The sequence below is a fragment of the Pimephales promelas genome, chromosome 25 (genome assembly GCF_988280905.1).
Source record: "Pimephales promelas chromosome 25, fPimPro1.hap1.1, whole genome shotgun sequence".
Classification (NCBI taxonomy): Eukaryota; Metazoa; Chordata; class Actinopteri; order Cypriniformes; family Leuciscidae; genus Pimephales; species Pimephales promelas.
Window position 1 is genome coordinate 3,797,764 of NC_142793.1, and position 17,986 is coordinate 3,815,749.

The window sequence follows — 17,986 nt, forward strand, 5'->3', positions numbered from 1 at the left end:
GAATGTGCTGCTTGAATACATTAACTGGCACATTTGGTATTCTGTCAACACAGGCTTTGATCCTGAGTTTAGGTGTAACATCAGTAGCGAACAGCCAATCACATGCGGATAGAGTTTATAGAATATTAGGAATTTAAACAAATGTACACAGGAAGATTCGTCGTCTTTTGGGAGATGATGGAAACTACAGTCGTTGGCAGGATCAGAGACGGGCTCTGGTAGGATATCTCTGATTTCGTTTTCAGCTTATGTTCAAAACAATCACGTTTAAGCCACTGAATTAGTTTAGTCCGGTTATACATACAACCGCGAACAGCACATGTTGTCCCTGAGCTCCGTAACGACATCTCTCATAAAGATTTGCGTCTTTAAATAGTAAAATAATTCTCCGAAAAACAGCTAGCCTCTTCGCTAACTAACACACAAAATACCATTGGAATGCTACTTCCGCCGCGTCACCGGAAGTTTCACCCACTTTATTTTTTACAGGAGCGCCCCTCGGAAACTTGTGGATAGTCCTGTATGTAAATTTCAGTGCAGTGTGTGTATTTTTGGAAACAGTCCAGGTCGCCTATGTGTGTAAACACCCAGCTGACAGAATGAAAGTTAGAAGAGCTCCTGAATGCATTTAGACAGCTGAGGCAGTCTTTCACACACGCACACACACACACACGCACGAGTCTCGCCAACTCATATCGCAAGCAACGGCAGGCGGCTGAAATAATTCTGTTTCTGAGCATCTGTTTGTCTGCCCGGGAGCCGTCCTCTAAACACGAGCCAATACCTGCCGTCAGACTGTGTCTAAAAATATGCCTAATTAAAAAAAAGACCATCATCATCTGCCGAGCGTGCATAATCTCAACCTTTATATTGGGTTTGGACCCTAGAGCCTTGTAGAGTTTATAGAGTGTAACTTTATGACCACCTGTACTCACATCTCTCCTGAGAGACGGATGTGTGTGTGTGTGTGTGTGTGTATCTGGTATTTCCTATGGGACTAAATAAAAAGGGCAGGAAACAGCTTATAAATCATGTGAAATTACGTTTTTTGAAGCTTTCTGTTGGTGAGTTTAAGGGTTATGTGATATAATATACAGTTTGTACAGTATAAAAATCATCATGTCAATTGAAAGTTCCCATAAAACATCGAAACGTCTGTGTGTGTGTGTGTGTGTGTGTTAATGACACCGCTCTATTGCATGCAAGACAAATGAGCCAATAATGTCTCAGGAGCTCCACACATCTTCTGTCGGCTTTTGTGCATATTTGATTTCTTCATTTGCTGAATTAACAAACCATTGCTGCTATTTTCAATTTAATGCATCATGGCAATTTTCATAAATCTTTTCTTTTAACTTTGTTTCTGTGTAGTTTGCGTGCTGTACACTCAGACGGTGGCGAACAGGGAGTGGAGAGAGGTATATTCAGACCTGTATTTTTTAACTTGCATGACGTTTTATATTCATGGCTGGTAACGTGATGCTGTTTGCTGTTCTCGTTTAGTTTGGCAGGACAGAAGTCATCGATAACACGCTGAATCCAGACTTTGTGCACAAGTTCATCATAGATTACTTCTTCGAAGAGAGGCAAAACTTACGCTTCGATCTGTGAGTATAATCAGCATGCAAATGTGTTTGTGTTTGGGTAAATTATGCATCTTGACATGATTAATGTTCATTGCCCAAAACGATAAAGAGAATACATTTCTACTTTGAGAACAATGTTGCAAATCCATTAAAATTAGATTAGTTTTGTTATCACTGGGCTATATTTGTAAGTAGATATTTAAATATTCTCTTGAAAATATATGTTAAATGGTGTAACCTCCAACTCAAATGTAATAATTTTGTTCCTTACGTCTTGATATGTGAATATAAATTTGTTGTGAAAATAACGAAGATTAAACAAACTGATTAAACATTTCTCATTACAAAAAAACTGTAAATCTGGTACACTGACACAGTCATGAGGGACTACAGGAGTCTTTAATGTAATGTCCTGTTTTATGGGCACATGACAGCAAAAAATGTATTTTAATTCAGATATTGCAAATCTGTTCATGATAGAAGGGGTGTAAAAGACCATTTTTAAAACACCGAGTAACACGTAATTGACTCGTGTGTCAAAAATTGAAAACATGAGCACACAGATTTGCATATTTAATGTGCTCCATGTTCACTGTAAACAATTAGACATCCAAAGACATTTAAAAAACGCTAACATAGGAGACCTTTTAATGCAGTTTTGTATGATCACACACACACACACACACACACACACACACACACACACACAGCCTGCAGGGTTTTGGCTTGCTTCCGCTCAGTGAAGCACATTTTATACAGCAGTATCCCAGAAATTACATTTATGCATTATTCACCTCCCTCATACACACATGCACGTGGTCAAAACACTCCTCCATTAGAGCATCCACACAGAATTAAAACAGCCATTGCACTGTACATTACCTTTACAAATCACCCAGAGACACATGATGCACATAATACATGATTTACAGGCTGAATAGAACAGCAGTGGCGTTTGTGTGTATATGTGAAGAGTTCAGATGCAAAAGCCTCTAAGTGCCATTTGAAATTTTCTTCTAGAATGATCATTTTTATCAAGCTTGTATATTTAAGTTCAGTGATTTCACTTAATGGCAATGGTAATTACCTATTAATTGTTATTTAAGTGAAATTACTGAACTTAAATATACAAGTTTGATAAAAATCATCATTAAAGAAGAAAATTTCAAATGGCATTTAGAGGCTTTTGCATCTGAACTCTTCATATACACATATATAGAGCCCCAGATCTCAGAAGAGGGACCAGGTGTAAAACTGTCAGGTGTGCACACACTGAAACACTGACGGATGTGACACATCCATTAAAATGTCACTTCCTGAATATGCTAATATTAGGACAGGGGGGTGATTACATGACTGACCAACTACACACACACACACACACACACACACACACACACACACACACACACACACACACACACACACACACACACACACACACACACAGTTATATAGCTCTGACAGCCAAAGGTGAAGGCTGAACAGAGAGCTCATATACACATCGACTATCCACTTGCTTCAAGGGACACTCCACACATTTGCATTAAAGAATTAGTTCACTTTTAAAAAAACTTTTGCGGATAATTTACTCACCCCCATGTCATCCAAGATGTCCATGTCTTTCTTTCTTCAGTCGAAAAAGAAATTAAGGTTTTTGATGAAAACATTCCAGGATTTTTCTCCATATAATGGACTTCAATGGGAACCAGACGGTCCAAGGTCCAAACGACAGTTAATAACAGTTTCAGATGCAGCTTCAAATGTCTTTAAACGACATCAGACGATGAATAAGGGTCTTATCATGCGAAACGATCGGTTATTTCAAAACTTATTCCAAAAATGTAACTTTTCTAAGGACAAATGCTAGCCTTGCTCTATTCTGTGAGGCGTGTTTGTAACGTCACGTAATACGTAATTACGTTCAAGAGGTCACGGGCGACGTAGCCGGAAGTAAAGAGTCAGTGTTTACAAGTTGAACGTGCAAACTAACTCAAACGCCGTTTACAAAAAAAGGAATTAAAAGGTAAAACAACGTTGTCGGACGATTTTGATTCTGTACTTCCGGCTACGTCGCCCGTGACATGTGGCTGCCACGTACACCTTTAGTGTGGTAGTGGATAACCCTGCGGGGAAAAAAGACCTTCAGAAACTCTAGTCAGTTAACTGTACGATACTTGCATTGCCTTAGCCTTGGAGCGAGCATTGATGGTTCGGTCCGGTGGTAGTGAAGTTGCAATCGATTTCTTCTGCGCTGAAAGAAGAAAAGATGACTTTCCCTGTTGGTTTGACTCTGTTAAGGCCACACCTCTCGAGTTTCGGCTTAACCAATGGGAAAGGTGCAATTTCCAAGCGGGACAATTCCTCTGTTGGGAGGTTTTGTGACCCTTTGACTGGAGAATGATTATGGTTAGAATGGGTCTGTTTGTTTGTGTCCATTTATACTCTGATTAATACAAAACAACAGACAATATACAAAAGTAGCAATACACACAATATCCTGGGGACATTATGCTGGTTATTTCATATACCGGACCATCTATGAAATAACAGAGAACATAGACGTTGGAACCCTCCTACAGCCGCCCCCCTCCCCCGGCCGCCCCCTAAATTCACCTAAGCACGGGCGTCAGTTTGAAATTTGCTGGGCACAGAGACACATTCGGAAGTGCTGGGTACAAACTTGTCAAAACTGTGCAGCCTTTCTACTCAACCCATAAATAAATACATCGGTTCGCCAGTATTTATTTGACTGTTTCAATGGTCTAGTGGTAGATCTTTTGCCCAGAGTGCCAGAGGTTGCGGGTTCTAATCCGCCCTAAGTACAGTTTTTTTTCTCTCTCATCAAAACAGAATATGTCCATCTGTGGTTACAGTCAATATCAAGCATAGGACACGTTTATTTTGTGATTTTACCGGAATGAATAGAGTCTCCGACGTAAAGGCGATTAAAGTGCGCGTCCGAGTGAAGACTGCGCGCCACATTGCCTACAACTGACAGCAGCAGCAACAAGCCTCTTGATTTCAAAAACAAAACATTTTAGCACTAGATCTAAATTAATAACCAAATGAATGCTCTGCTTAACAGGATATGTTTTATTGATGTTTTATTTTCTGATATATGGTGACTCAAGCACTGATGGATCAAGGAGCGGTCCATCAGTAGAGTCACCATATATCGGAAAACATTTGGAATTCTGCACAGTAATTCTGACTTATTATGTTTTTTAAAAGAATTTTGTTTTTATAAATTGTATTTCTTTTTAATCAGTGGTTTTAATCAACAAGTTGACTGATAAATTCTCAGAAAATGGATTTAATACCAACATTTTGAAACGGTGCATAATTCCGACAGGCCTTTTTTTATAGAAAATCTGCAGACATAAGGTCCCTCCTGATCAGAATCTCTAGGGGTGAGCCTTTGAGGAGAGGCACAAGGTCCGAGAATCATACTGACCAGAGTGGCGCTACTAGTAGTGGGCTGATCCCATCCCGGCGGACTCTCTCCAGAACTCCCGGGAGCAGAGCAATCAGACATAGCTTTTGTCCATGAGGGAGAACTAGAATGAACAGTGTGTTGTATCCTGAGACGCAAACAAGTCCACTTCTGCCTCACTGAACACCCTCCATATCACCTCGGGGTGAAGTCTCCATTCCCCTGGCCTCAACCTCGACAGGACGCCTGCTGCCCGCAAATGTTGAATGATCCACAGGAGGATCTGATGTGCCCGTTTGAACAGTGGACACGACCACAGGACCCTCTGATGATTTATATAAGACACCACCGATTTGTTGTCTGTCTGGATGAGTGGTGATGGCGCAGTGGATAAGACACATGCCCTTGGTGTGAGAGACCCGGGTTCGAATCCACTGTGAGACCCCAATGTGTCCCTGAGCAAGACACTTAATTACACCCTAGTTGCTCCAGAGGCGTGCGACCTCTGACATGTATAGCAATTGTGAGTCGCTTTGGATAAAAGCGTCAGCTAAAATGAATAAATGTAAATGGATGATGGCTCCTTAGGTCTGGAAGGAAATGCTTCAATGCCAGGAAGAAGAACCTGGAAGAACAGAACCCTGTTGAACCGTGGATAGAAGTGCTTGGCTCAATTAACAACACACAAATCGTGTGTATCCCCACCCATGATGAAGCGAGGGCAGGGCTATAATAACTTGTGTAGTGATTCTGTTCCAATATCGGGACAGACAAAACTAAATAAGACATTGTTCAACACAGAGCGCTAGCTGAGGCTTTCCAGATGCCTGTGACGTCCAGTTTCGCCATTGGACTGGTTTCACACACATGCTTCTGACACACTCACACAGAGGCGTTTCCAACGTGTCAATACTTTGACGCAGTGCAAGTTCCCTTGAAAGGGAAATGCCATGTCACAATACTGAAAATATTTCCATTTTAAACCATGAAGGCGAGCCAGTGGATATCACACTAGCAATGTGCAAGAGTTATGCTGGCAAAGAAATCTCAAACCCCAGGCAATTCTTCAGAAAGTAAAAGTAAAAACTAACACTGCAGTAACGGTGCATATACTCTTAGAGACGATGAGAGATTCATCTAATGTATTATTATTATATTTCTCTTGTGGCCCATAGTGAAACAATTAGAAGAGAAGTGTTGTAATCTAATTTACCTTTTATTATTCTTGCAGCAGTGATGCCATATACACTTATTGTGGGGCAAATGAAATGTAATATTAATTTAATAATAAAAGTAGCCTAATAATAATAATAATAATGTATTAGGCCCTGCATGCCTGTCCTCTAGTCTACGCCAATGTAAAGGACTAAATGATGTCCACCAGGCACGGCATCAAAGCGAATAACTGTTTTATCCAAATCCACATGAATGGTCCGTTCAATATTCAGTCGTCTACTGCAATGTCCGAGAGTCTCTTCTGTGTTTCTCATGTATGTTTTCCTGTCAGCGCTAGAAAGAAAAATGTCTTTTTACATGATGCGGTGTTCATCGGCACAGTCAAGATTGCCAATTATTAGACTGGACTAGATTTGACTCTCTGAACAGTGAGTTTGTCTTGCTCGTGGCAAGAGAGAGCGAGAGAGTGTGTTTAGTAACCATGTATATTTATATCAGAAATCGTCAGATCCAAGAAGTCTTTTAAGAAAGGAGGTTTCTGCGATACTGGATTGTTGCGGCAATATGTGAAATATACTGTTTCTAAATCATGAAACATACTATTTTTACCTAATTGATGAAAAAGATGGAAAATGCCCCTATTCTAACATTAATGTAGGGACATCATGAAGTCCAGGCCACTTTAAGCCCTGTATAGCCTATATATCAGCTGTGACTTCTTTTACCAGGAATGGGTTGAGCGTCATGTCCAAAAATGTGCCTGGTGCATATACGTGGATGGCGTGGCTATGTACAAACATATATTTTAATAATAAAAATGTGAAATAAATAATAATTGACACGTTCATCCAGCCTGTTTTCACGTAAATGCATCTCTATAGCACGCATTGGGTATTATCAACGTGATCTCATGAGAATACGTATGTATGTGTACGTAAAGTGTCGTTCTATCATACGTATATATAATTACGTTTTATATGCGCAGAAACGTATAATACTGACGTATTTACAGTACTAAAACGTAAAATATTTACGTATTGATAGCACAAAAACGTAATTTATTTACGTATGAACAAATCCACCGACGTACACATTGTACGTATCACAATTTATGCATATTAATATCGTAGCATTATGTTTTGACTCTATTGCATCCCACTGTCGTATTAATGAAGTTTTCAGTCGCATTATTGATATAATACTCATAAATATTAACATTTTGCTCGTTTCGCCTGCATGGTGTTAAACAATACACCATAAAACCTTAAAAAAATACATTCTTTAACGTTACTCGTTTAACCATTTTGTAATAGTTTATTTACCTTGAGACACATAAAGCGTTTTCTCCTATAAAACACAACAAAAATTCACAAAAGACATCAATTTTAATAGTTTGATGTAATCCAAATCTTTAGAATCCATAGTTGTTTGCAAGAAACAACTCCTAATTCAGCGATTTCAGCCTCTTATCCAGTCGTGAATCGTGATCTCCATTCTCAGCAGCGACCGTAACGTTACAAGTCAAACCCCGCGCTGGTGATGAATTCAAATTCAAATATTGCGCCCATACGTCATCTTTTACGGCAGCGATATCAAACGTTCATTGGCTCTTCCCTGCTTCGTCACAGTTTGCGACATGAAGGACTGTAGACGGTTGGTTAGTTTAGTTCATTTGAATTTTGAAATGGAGAAGCGCGAACCAACCGAAGCCGGATTAACATTTTCATTAGTAATTTAATTTCTGCTCTGTACTTCATACAAAACTATTACAATACTGCCAGAGAGAAGACTGCGACTGCAACGCTTCATCATGTGAACGGCTTTTGGTATCGGTTTTGACATTTTCGCAATAAATAAATTATTGTGATTATACTTGTCTGTTAGTTATGTTTTTCTTCATAATTGTAGTTTTTTACGTAGTTTTAAGGAATTGTTATGGTAGGTTTAGGGGTAGGAGTAGGTGGCTCAAAATATATTTTAATGCTATATTGTTAATAAAACTGCCCTTTCCCAACACCTGTCTGTTACGTTTTATCCTTTTTTATATTAAGTATAAAATGGGTATGTTTAGGTTTGGGATTAGGGTTACGGGATTTTACATTTATCTATAAAATAGTAAAAAGGGAAATTATCCAGATATCTTTATGATATAGAATATACGTAAATAGTTTACGTTTTGTAGCTGTAAAAACGTAATAATGTTACGTTTAAATGTTGCAGATACGTCTATATTATACGTTTCAGCATCTATCCAAACGTACTAAAAAGTACGTTTTCTATCTTTGCAAAAACGTAAAATAGCTACGTATTAACAATGAGACCAGGCTGGTATTATCGTGCAATTTATAAACAAAATTTTTTGCATGCATTTGATATGCAGTTCATTTGTGTGTAATACACACTAGGGCTGGGTATTGACACAATTTTTCACAATTCGATTCGATTTCGATTCGATTCAATCGATTATTTTGGATATCAGTTACAATAAATGGCAAATTTTCTCAAGGAAATCAAATGCTGTAAACTACGGGAGTCTAGTTGTAGCCTACAAGGCTTCATTAGCCTAATATGAAGGTAATAATGAACTGTTTGTAGCCATACAAACACTTAAATTACACTTTTATTTATTTTTATAATAAGAAGATTATATGAAATATAAACATTTAAATGGTGGCTGTCATACAAAACTTGCCAGATTTATTCAAATATGCATTAAATATTGAAGAACATTATAATGCATATGTAATATGGTGTATATATTTAGCAAAATGCTCCTCTCTAGAGTTATTTTTTCTAGCTGACTAACGAGTTTATGTGGGTTTTCTGAGGTAAATGAATGATGTATAGGCCTATGACGATACATGGCATTGATTACAAGCTATTTAACTGACGTCTTTCCACGGTTGAAACGCTGATTGAGCGAATCAATGTGACATGATATGGATTTCGATAAGTTGTACTCTATCTTTTAACACACTTTCAGATGCTCATTCATGTTTATTTGGCGCTGTAACTGGTATTATTAAGCCGGAAGAGAGATCAGCGCTGCTGCTTCTCTAGAGCTGCGCCAGAGCGATCTCACACCACAGCACCAAAACGTTGTTTATGTTTTGAATTTCTAAAGAAAATGGACGTAATTTGAAAATTGAGACTTTGTTTCATATCAATAGTAATAAAGGACAAAGATTATTGCGATTTTTTTTTTTTTTGGATGCGCGCAGCCGCGAGAAAATGTCCCATTTATTCAAATGAAACAGGATGACTAATCGATTCTTGAGATTTAAGAATCGATATCGGTTTGTAAAAATGAGAATCGATTAATATTGAGAAATCGATATTTATTACCCAGCTTTAATACAAACGCACCCCACTCCACTAATTCGACCCAAACGTATAATACACACGCACCCTACTAAACCTACCCTAACCAACCCATGCGAATCCTATGCACATAAAAACTCACTTACGCGTATAAATTGCATGATAAACACACTGCGTTCAATAGAGCGTCACAGTCCCGCCCACAGCCCGAGAGAGCGCTGGTGCCGGAAGTAAATCTCCCATTCATTTCTCCCATTGACATTTTATAAAATCCATATCTAAAGAGTATTAGAGCATGTCTGAGGATAACCAGCTACGGCTGAACTCATAAGCATACAATCATTTCGAGTGAAAAAACGAAGAGAAAATCCCCAAAAAGTCAAGGGTACAAGCCTGTATACATATTTTCATTTCCGAGCAAAGGAACTACTCGTCCCATAAACCCTTGCGCCTCACTGAAGACGTCTGAAAGCCACCGTGAAAGAGCCTTTTGAGCGACTTCCAAATCTGACGACGGCCACGTGAACTTTTTCCTCCGGTGAATTTTATATAGTGAATGTGCAGAGAAACTCCGGCTTTTCCTCGATTTACTGAAGGTTATGCACATGCTAAAACATTGAACATCAGGCTCGCTCATTGGCTAAGCTGTGGCAACTGCACATCCAATGGCGCGGGGGCGTCTCAGAGGTGCGACCAATGAACTTAGCCCTACGTCATCACGCGATCTTCAGTCTTCAAGCGCCTTCGCGGGGTTTCAGACACGTTACACGACTTCCACCAATCAGATGCATCACAGTGGGATTGTGGAATTGTTCAGGATTGTGGGTAATGAAGTACTTATCCAATACATCGCGAATAAAAGGCATTTATCTTAAAACAAGGATAGCGCCCCATGAACTTGTGGCGTTTATATGAGCATATACTATCGCTTGTTGCAGCCGTAGCTGGTTTTAAGTCTACCATGTATGGTTACGTTTTAATGGCTTATATCCCAACTGTCAATGGAGAAATTGTATTGAATTTTTACTTCCGGCACCGGCTGTGGGCGGGACTGTGATGCTCTATTGAGACGCATTTAGTGTGATCGGGTTGGTTTATCTATATTTGCCCCACCCCCACCCCCCAATCTGACTGAAATCCAGTTTATTGTGCCTTCGTGCCATGCGAATTAACCAGCGCGCTCCAATTTTGCGCAAGCTGTCCATTGTATTCAGTGTAATTTCCATAGCAATAGCCAGCACAAGCCAAAAACTAAACTCCTGTAGACTGTGTTGAGTATGTGTGTGTGGTATTCTTGAAGCACACACACAACATCACAGCACAGCTAAAGTAAAACATGTAGTGTATACCGACATGACAGGAGATTTCAACATGAATGTTTTGGTCAGGTAAAAGCGTGTCTCGATCTCAGTGGTCTCTCCTGCGTGGCCTGAAATATCCACACATGTGCTGACGTTGCTCATTTAGCACAGCGGGACGACGAATAAGACATACATACAAAGAGAGAGACAGCCAAGAGTGTAGATTCACGCTGGGAGGAAAATAACATGTATCCCAACATGACAGATCTCTCCTCAAACATGTAGGCTTGCCCCCCGCCGAGGCTTCATTTAAGCTGCCGGTGAACAACGGGCTCGTGTTCATTCAGAATGTCACGAGAATACAGAGGCAGCGTCGTACAGAAAACAACCAGTAAAACACATGACTGAAAGGGAAAGTGTGCAGTTTTTGGAAGGAATACCAATTCGACAAAGCATTGAATTGCCATGAGAGTGTGTTGGAATCACTCATATTATCTATATTTTAGGTGATGACATTTCTACGGACCAGTTTTCATCCGAAAAAATAATCAAGTTATTTTTGCAATAAAGTTCTGCGGGAACTCACAAGTTAGCAGCAGCCTGATTCCCTCAACAAAAAATCCAATAGGATTTTATAATTGGCTTTGGTTTATTGCAGACAGGCATTTTTTCCCCATAAATCATTACTATTGCTCACCCTCTACATCAGTCTGATGGTTTTGCAAGTTTTTAACAAATGAAACATTAAAAGAGCTTGTGACTAAATCTCGCAACTCCATTGGATCCTCAATCTGTCAATCAAACCTCATCTCCGTCCCGTCTCTGTCGTGAAAGAAGGGCAGTTTGGAGTTGCAACGTCTCTGCTTGTTTGCAATGCAAGCGTAAATCAGTCCCTCCAGAAAAACGCGATTATGCGATCGCTGAATTCAATGCAAAATCAGCCAAAGTTCGCATATTTATGCGGGGGCCACATTTTTTCAAATACGCCGAACTTTCGCCGCATAAATTGCCGATTTCCGTGCAAAATATGCGGGGTTTGCATAATTTCATAATCCTCGCATTTTCGTTGCAAAAAAAGTCACATGTATCTTAGCAGAAAGTTAAAAATGTTGCGTTTGCTTCACACAAGAGCAGCCATTTCCCCCTGTTTCCGTGGGAACGTTATGAAGTGACGCAATTACGCGACGCCAGACAGACTCACGGAGGCGATTGACATCTCACAAATCGAACTCGTATAACTGTCTGTCACATGTTCTACCGTCACATCGTTACTTAATAAACAACATAAGATAAAAGTAGTAGCATCAAAGCGCACATATAAGCGCACATATAACACTGCAGAGAGTTCAACAGGGAGCGCGCAGCTCTTAAAGGGGCCACACCTTAATTACACTCTTACAGTCTGAAATAAAACAAGATCAGAAATTAAATATTCCCAGCACTTTCTATGATGTAGTATGCTTGTTTATCAAAGGAAGTAATAAGAAATGACTCTTGTATTAACAGGATGTTGGGGGAATCACTTTTTTTCTCTTTTTCATCAAACCGCAATTTTTGCAAGTTCCCTCAACTTTTGCAAATTCCAGCAATTTCATCGCATAAAATTGCATAAATATCCCACATATTCCATCGCATTTTTAAAGAAAACGGGCCGCGTAATCAATCAATTTTTGCCCGCAACAATCACAAAAAAAAACTCAGCGTCTTTCTGGAAGGACTGAATACTATTATGGTAAATGTTAAATATAAATCGCACATTTTTTCACAAATTTTTGGAAATTACCACCACAAAATCAGTCATTTTGATCGCAAAAATCACAACAAAAAAATCGTGAAATCCTGGAGGGACTGGTAAATAAACGACTGGTTCTTTCGGTAACACTTTAGAATACGGTTCCTTCGTTAATGAATAACTAGAACCAATGAGTAACACAATATTAACAATCTAGTAACTATTATTAACTAACAAGAAACTGATTAACGAATTAGTAAGTAATAGCGCACAGACGAAAGTGTTACTAGATACTTATGTGGGAATTACTAATTATTTGGATTCGTATTATAAAGTGAAGATCATTGGAACTAACTAGTAATGACTCAAGTGTTACTACATGATCTAGTCATGATTTGTGCAAATGTTTGAGATTTTTAGTGAACTTTAGTAACTTTTAGAAAATGTCTTTAGTAACACTTGAGTAATTACTAGTTAGTTCCAATGATCTTCACTTTATAATACGAATCCAAATAATTAGTAATTCCCACAGAAGTATCTAGTAACACTTTCATCTGTGCGCTATTACTTACTAATTCGTTAATAAGAGTTTCTTTTAGTTAATAGTAGTTACTAGATTATTAATAAACTTTTTCAGTAGTTCTCTGGGAAGTATTAAAAAAATAGTAGTTATTGATTAGTTAATAGTGAACTACCACATTCGTCTGTGCGCTATTACTTACTAGTTCGTTAATCAGAGTTTCTTGTTATTAATAATAGTTACTAGATTGTTAATATTGTGTTACTCATTGTTTCTTGTGTAGTTATTCATTAACGAAGGAACCGTATTCTAAAGTGTTACCGTTCTTTTAATAAGTACAGTGTTTTCTTTACTCAAGCAACTGTATAAAGGCTAATGTTTTATGTGTTTGTGGAGCGGAGAAGTAGCTTTTGTCTTGGAGTCACAGCTAATGCCGTCTTGTGTAGCACTTCATATTTAATAACATGAGATTTTGGCCAAATGCGCCCATAACTTTATAATCTGCAAGTTCATGAAAGCATAATGCAATGCACTTACTTCCTCAGATACAACCGTTCACATTCACTTCATTTGAACTTGGAAAAATGTTAATAATATAATGACACCTGCAAGTAAATGATCATTTATAAAGGCACAATATCAACTTTGAAAACAGTGTTTAGTTTTTTTTTTTTATCCTGGAAAACTAGACGTTTTGATCATACATACAACTGCCAGAAGTTAAAGGTGCTGCATGTAGTAAAGCATAAAAATCCCATAATATGTTTTCAAATGTTTAGGAAACATTCTGATTTCGCATTCTCGTGTCTCTGAAAAACACTCTTAGCCAGTTATTCTACTTTGAAATGTGCGTACGGCGTCTCTGTTTTAGTTTTGGTCTGTGCGATACCGCAAGTTGCCAATTTACCCAAGAGTATTTCGCCACCACAGGTTGGTGGAAAACAGCATATTTTAGACATGGAAGCCAGCAAACAAACTGGGTCAGAGGTCGCAGATTATACCCAACCTAACAATGCTTCGGTATCGTCTAAAAATCGAGAGCGAGGGGCGAGAAAATCTTAGCGAGAGCAAAAATAAAACGCGATATCAACTCATCGTGAATGAATAAATCAACTCAACTTAAGTTTCCTCTCATTCCATTGTCAATCGTGCTCGTTCCTGTCGTGTGTCCTCAAACTACACCAGGGTCGCATGACTTCAACATCACCATCATTAAGCTTCCGACAACTCGTTCAATAATTTTATAAACTACGAGTTGGAAAATGTGAGCTAGAATAGTTTCCATGAGTATGGAAAAGTATAAAGCAGACTAGTGAGTAGAGGAGTTTACCTGTTCTGCCAATGTCGTGTAATGAAAGTAGAAAGATATGCTAAATATGGAAATATTTTGAAATTCGTGAAGGTGAAAGGTAACTCATGCGAACTCATTTCTGGACTTTAGGACTTGTTCCATCTTTTGGGTGCCACAGAAATGACACATTCAATCTCTACTAGTGTTTCATTCAGTGTTTTTCACCGAGTTTTCCTTATTTTCTAGGTATGACCTTGACTCAAAGAGTGAAAACCTGTCCAAACATGTAAGTATTTGCTTGTAAATGTAAAACTGTGTGGTAACACTTTACTAGAAGGGGTGTGTATAAGACTAACATGACACCTTCATAATAATGACATGACACATGTTATGAAAATGAAGGAAGTTGTATGCATGTTTCGCTCAGATATGACATTTTTAATGCAAATATGACATTGTTTGAGATGTTTTTGTCATGACAACTTGACATTACTAAGACAACACAACCTGTCATAAACATGACATAGCAGATTAATGATCAAACTTCAGAAAGCACCTAGCTTTATGGGTTAACATTACATTGAACTGTCAGGTGGTTGGTTTCGACATTGGCTGTCATGAAGACATTATAACTTCTTAATGACAAATTCAATTAGTGCCACTGTAGTTGAGGTTGTCGGTACACGATCCGTTCCACCTGCACGATCGGTTCTACGCATGCGCAGTAGACGCAGTAGAAAATGCGCATGCGCAAATAATAATTCTGTTTTGCGACGCTACTTTTGATTCACGACACTGCACGATCTGTTCCACGCATGCGCATGTTTGTACCGCGAGACAGAGAAAATGGAGTCCAACGGAAGAAATGAGCGAAATGAGAAGTTTGCCCTTTACGCTGCCGTTAGACAATATTTGGTTGAAGGTTTGGTGGAGGCGGCGTTGAAGAAGAAGGTTTCACGAATGGCTGCAAATTTCGTTATAAGAGGTACGTGAGTGCATAGACAACATCATATAGATACACGGCCTATCGACCGCCACTGCCTGTTGGCGCGGTCGTCTATGGGCGCGGTCGAGCCGTGGGGCTGCCATCTTAGACCGGTCACCCGCTGTAATCTGTATGGCAGGTGCAATGAGCTGTCAGCGCATTGAATTAATCATACCTCCCTGAAAACTGAACTGATTTTCAAGCGAGTTTTTTTTTTGTTGTTGTTGCTGCAAAGGTCATTTAAGTTATGTAGATGATGCAGGACACATGGTTCGGCTAATTTTAATATTTCTAGTAGGCTTAACAGTAATAATATTCTGGTATAAGATGTAAAGTGACCAGGCACAATATATGATGTATGTGATGCAAGTTATGATATAATGTATTTTATAAATGACTATGATAAAGCAGAAAGAGATAGTTGCAGTAAAGTAAGATGTTTTAATAAGTTGAAGAAACAATTTATGATTTGTGACACACACTCTCACACACAAACAAACAGACACCCTCACACACACACACACACACACACACACAAACTCACACACACACACTCACTATCAGACAAACACGAACATACACAAACAAACTCTCTCTCTCGCACACACACACACACTCTCTCTCTCTCTCTCTCAGCAGCAAAATCATAACGTAACAAACATTGTTTGTCTATCACAGAAAGTAAATTATTCTACACTGGCCCCAGTGCACAATTCATGAGGCTGGTTGTGCTGTCTGATGAGCAGAGGCGGGCTGTCCTGGAGGAGTGCCACAACAACCCTGGCACAGGGAACCATGGGGGCGTGCGGGCGACTATGGACAGGGTTGTTGTAGGGTACTACTGGGATAACATAAAGGCAGATGTGGCAGATTGGGTACTTTTTTGGAACTTTCATGGAATTTAACACTATGGCTCTCAGACAATGAATTGATTTAGTGGCTTTGTTTGACTTCAGATAATTATTTGGTCTAAATAACAAATGTATCCATCAGGTCAAAAGCTGTCACAGATGCCAAAAGAACGACCCCATAAAGACTGTGTCTCCTGCCCTTCATCCCATTAAGGTAGCGCTTACCTTGGTGTACAACTTAAAGCAAAAAGTTAGGTGATGTGGTAATTTTACATTATTTCCACAGGTGAAAGAGCCGTGGGAGGTGGTCGGTATGGACCTCATTGGTCCACTGAAAAAAACTATGAAAGACAATCAATATGTCCTCACGGTGACAGACCTGTTCACCAAGTGGGTTATCGCTGAGCCTTTGAAGTGTGGTTCCAGCACTGAGGTGGCTGAGGCACTTGTGTCAAAGCTCTACACATTTGGTATGGTCCGGAAAATCATCACTGACAGGGGCCGTGCATTTGTTAATGAGGTATGTGTCCTTATTACCCTCTCCCTTCACACAGGACATATGGCATCATCACAATTCATGCTCTTTTAAGTGGTCATTGGTCATTTCTGAGACCAATAAATATTGAAAATAACCATGTGTGTCTGAATTATGTACAGCTTAATACACACATATTTGCGGCATTGAACATCAAGCATGCCATCACAAGTGCATACCATCCCCAGTCAAATGGCCAAGTAAGTGTGCCATCATGGCATCCCGCAAAACAGTAAAGTCAACTTTAGCCAATGTACACTAAAGTGCATGTAGTAATTCCTTTCTATTTTGAAGGATGAGAGAACTAATCAAAACATTAAGAGGACTCTCAGAAAATATGTTAATCAGCACCATGATGATTGGGACATCCACTTGCAGGCCATAGTTTATGGAATAAACACTGCAAAACAGGTTATTATTCATGACTAGATAATGTATATTTCATACATGTTTTAAGTTTTAATTTGTGATTTGATGCAAACCTTTTGTTTCAAATTAGAGATCCACCAAGTACAGCCCGTACTTTTTAATGTACAACAGGCACCCCCGTCTACCACAGGCATTAAATGTCTGTGAGACAGACGCTGTCTTTGAATTGGCGGACCCCGAGGAGGAGCTGGAGCTAAAACTAGCTGGAGTCAAGGCCCTCAATGAAACGGTTTGTTCAGAGTTGTGTGCATGGCATGTTCAATTTGAATAAGAACAACCGCATAGTAATATATTCTTATCTTTAAGGTACGGAAAAACATTGAAAAGGCACAGGGGAAACAAAAAAAGGCTTTTGAGGCAAAGAAAAGGAAAGGGGTTCGCCAGTGCTCAGTTAAGGCAGGGGACGAGGTCCTAATTGGGGAGCCCAAAAAGAAGGTGAAGAAAGGAAATTGCTTACAGGATCTCCACCAAGGGCCATTCACCCTCACATCCCTGACAGAGAAGGGTGTGGCAAGTGTGGCTATGTTAGGGAAGATACAGAAAGTTAATGTTGCCCAGCTAAGGCCCTACTTTCGGTCACAAGGTATTGTGGTAATCTAAAACTTGGTGATATAGCAAATATAAACATGACACTTGACAATGATAATTACTATTTACTTTCCTGTTGTGTAGATCATAGCCATGAATCTGAGGGCAGCCAAAATAATACAGAAGACATTGGAATGGTGGACCACCAGTATGCCAATAAAGGTCCACTGTGGTACAAGAGGTTGTGTCCTCAGCAAGAACAAATTGTGAGTGCCAAACTAAGCTGGATAGTTCA

At 39.2% G+C, this 17,986-nt stretch overlaps 1 protein-coding gene across 1 annotated transcript in view; it reads left to right on the forward strand.

Moving 5' to 3' along the window:
• cpne8 (copine 8) overlaps positions 1 to 17,986 on the forward strand; it is a 93,190-nt gene that overhangs the window by 23,475 nt on the left and 51,729 nt on the right. Inside the window, exons 3-5 of the mRNA XM_039656639.2 lie at positions 1,372 to 1,418; positions 1,504 to 1,607; positions 14,610 to 14,649. Of these exons, the coding sequence (XP_039512573.1) occupies positions 1,372 to 1,418; positions 1,504 to 1,607; positions 14,610 to 14,649 (191 nt within the window). The remainder of the gene's footprint in view (positions 1 to 1,371; positions 1,419 to 1,503; positions 1,608 to 14,609; positions 14,650 to 17,986) is intronic.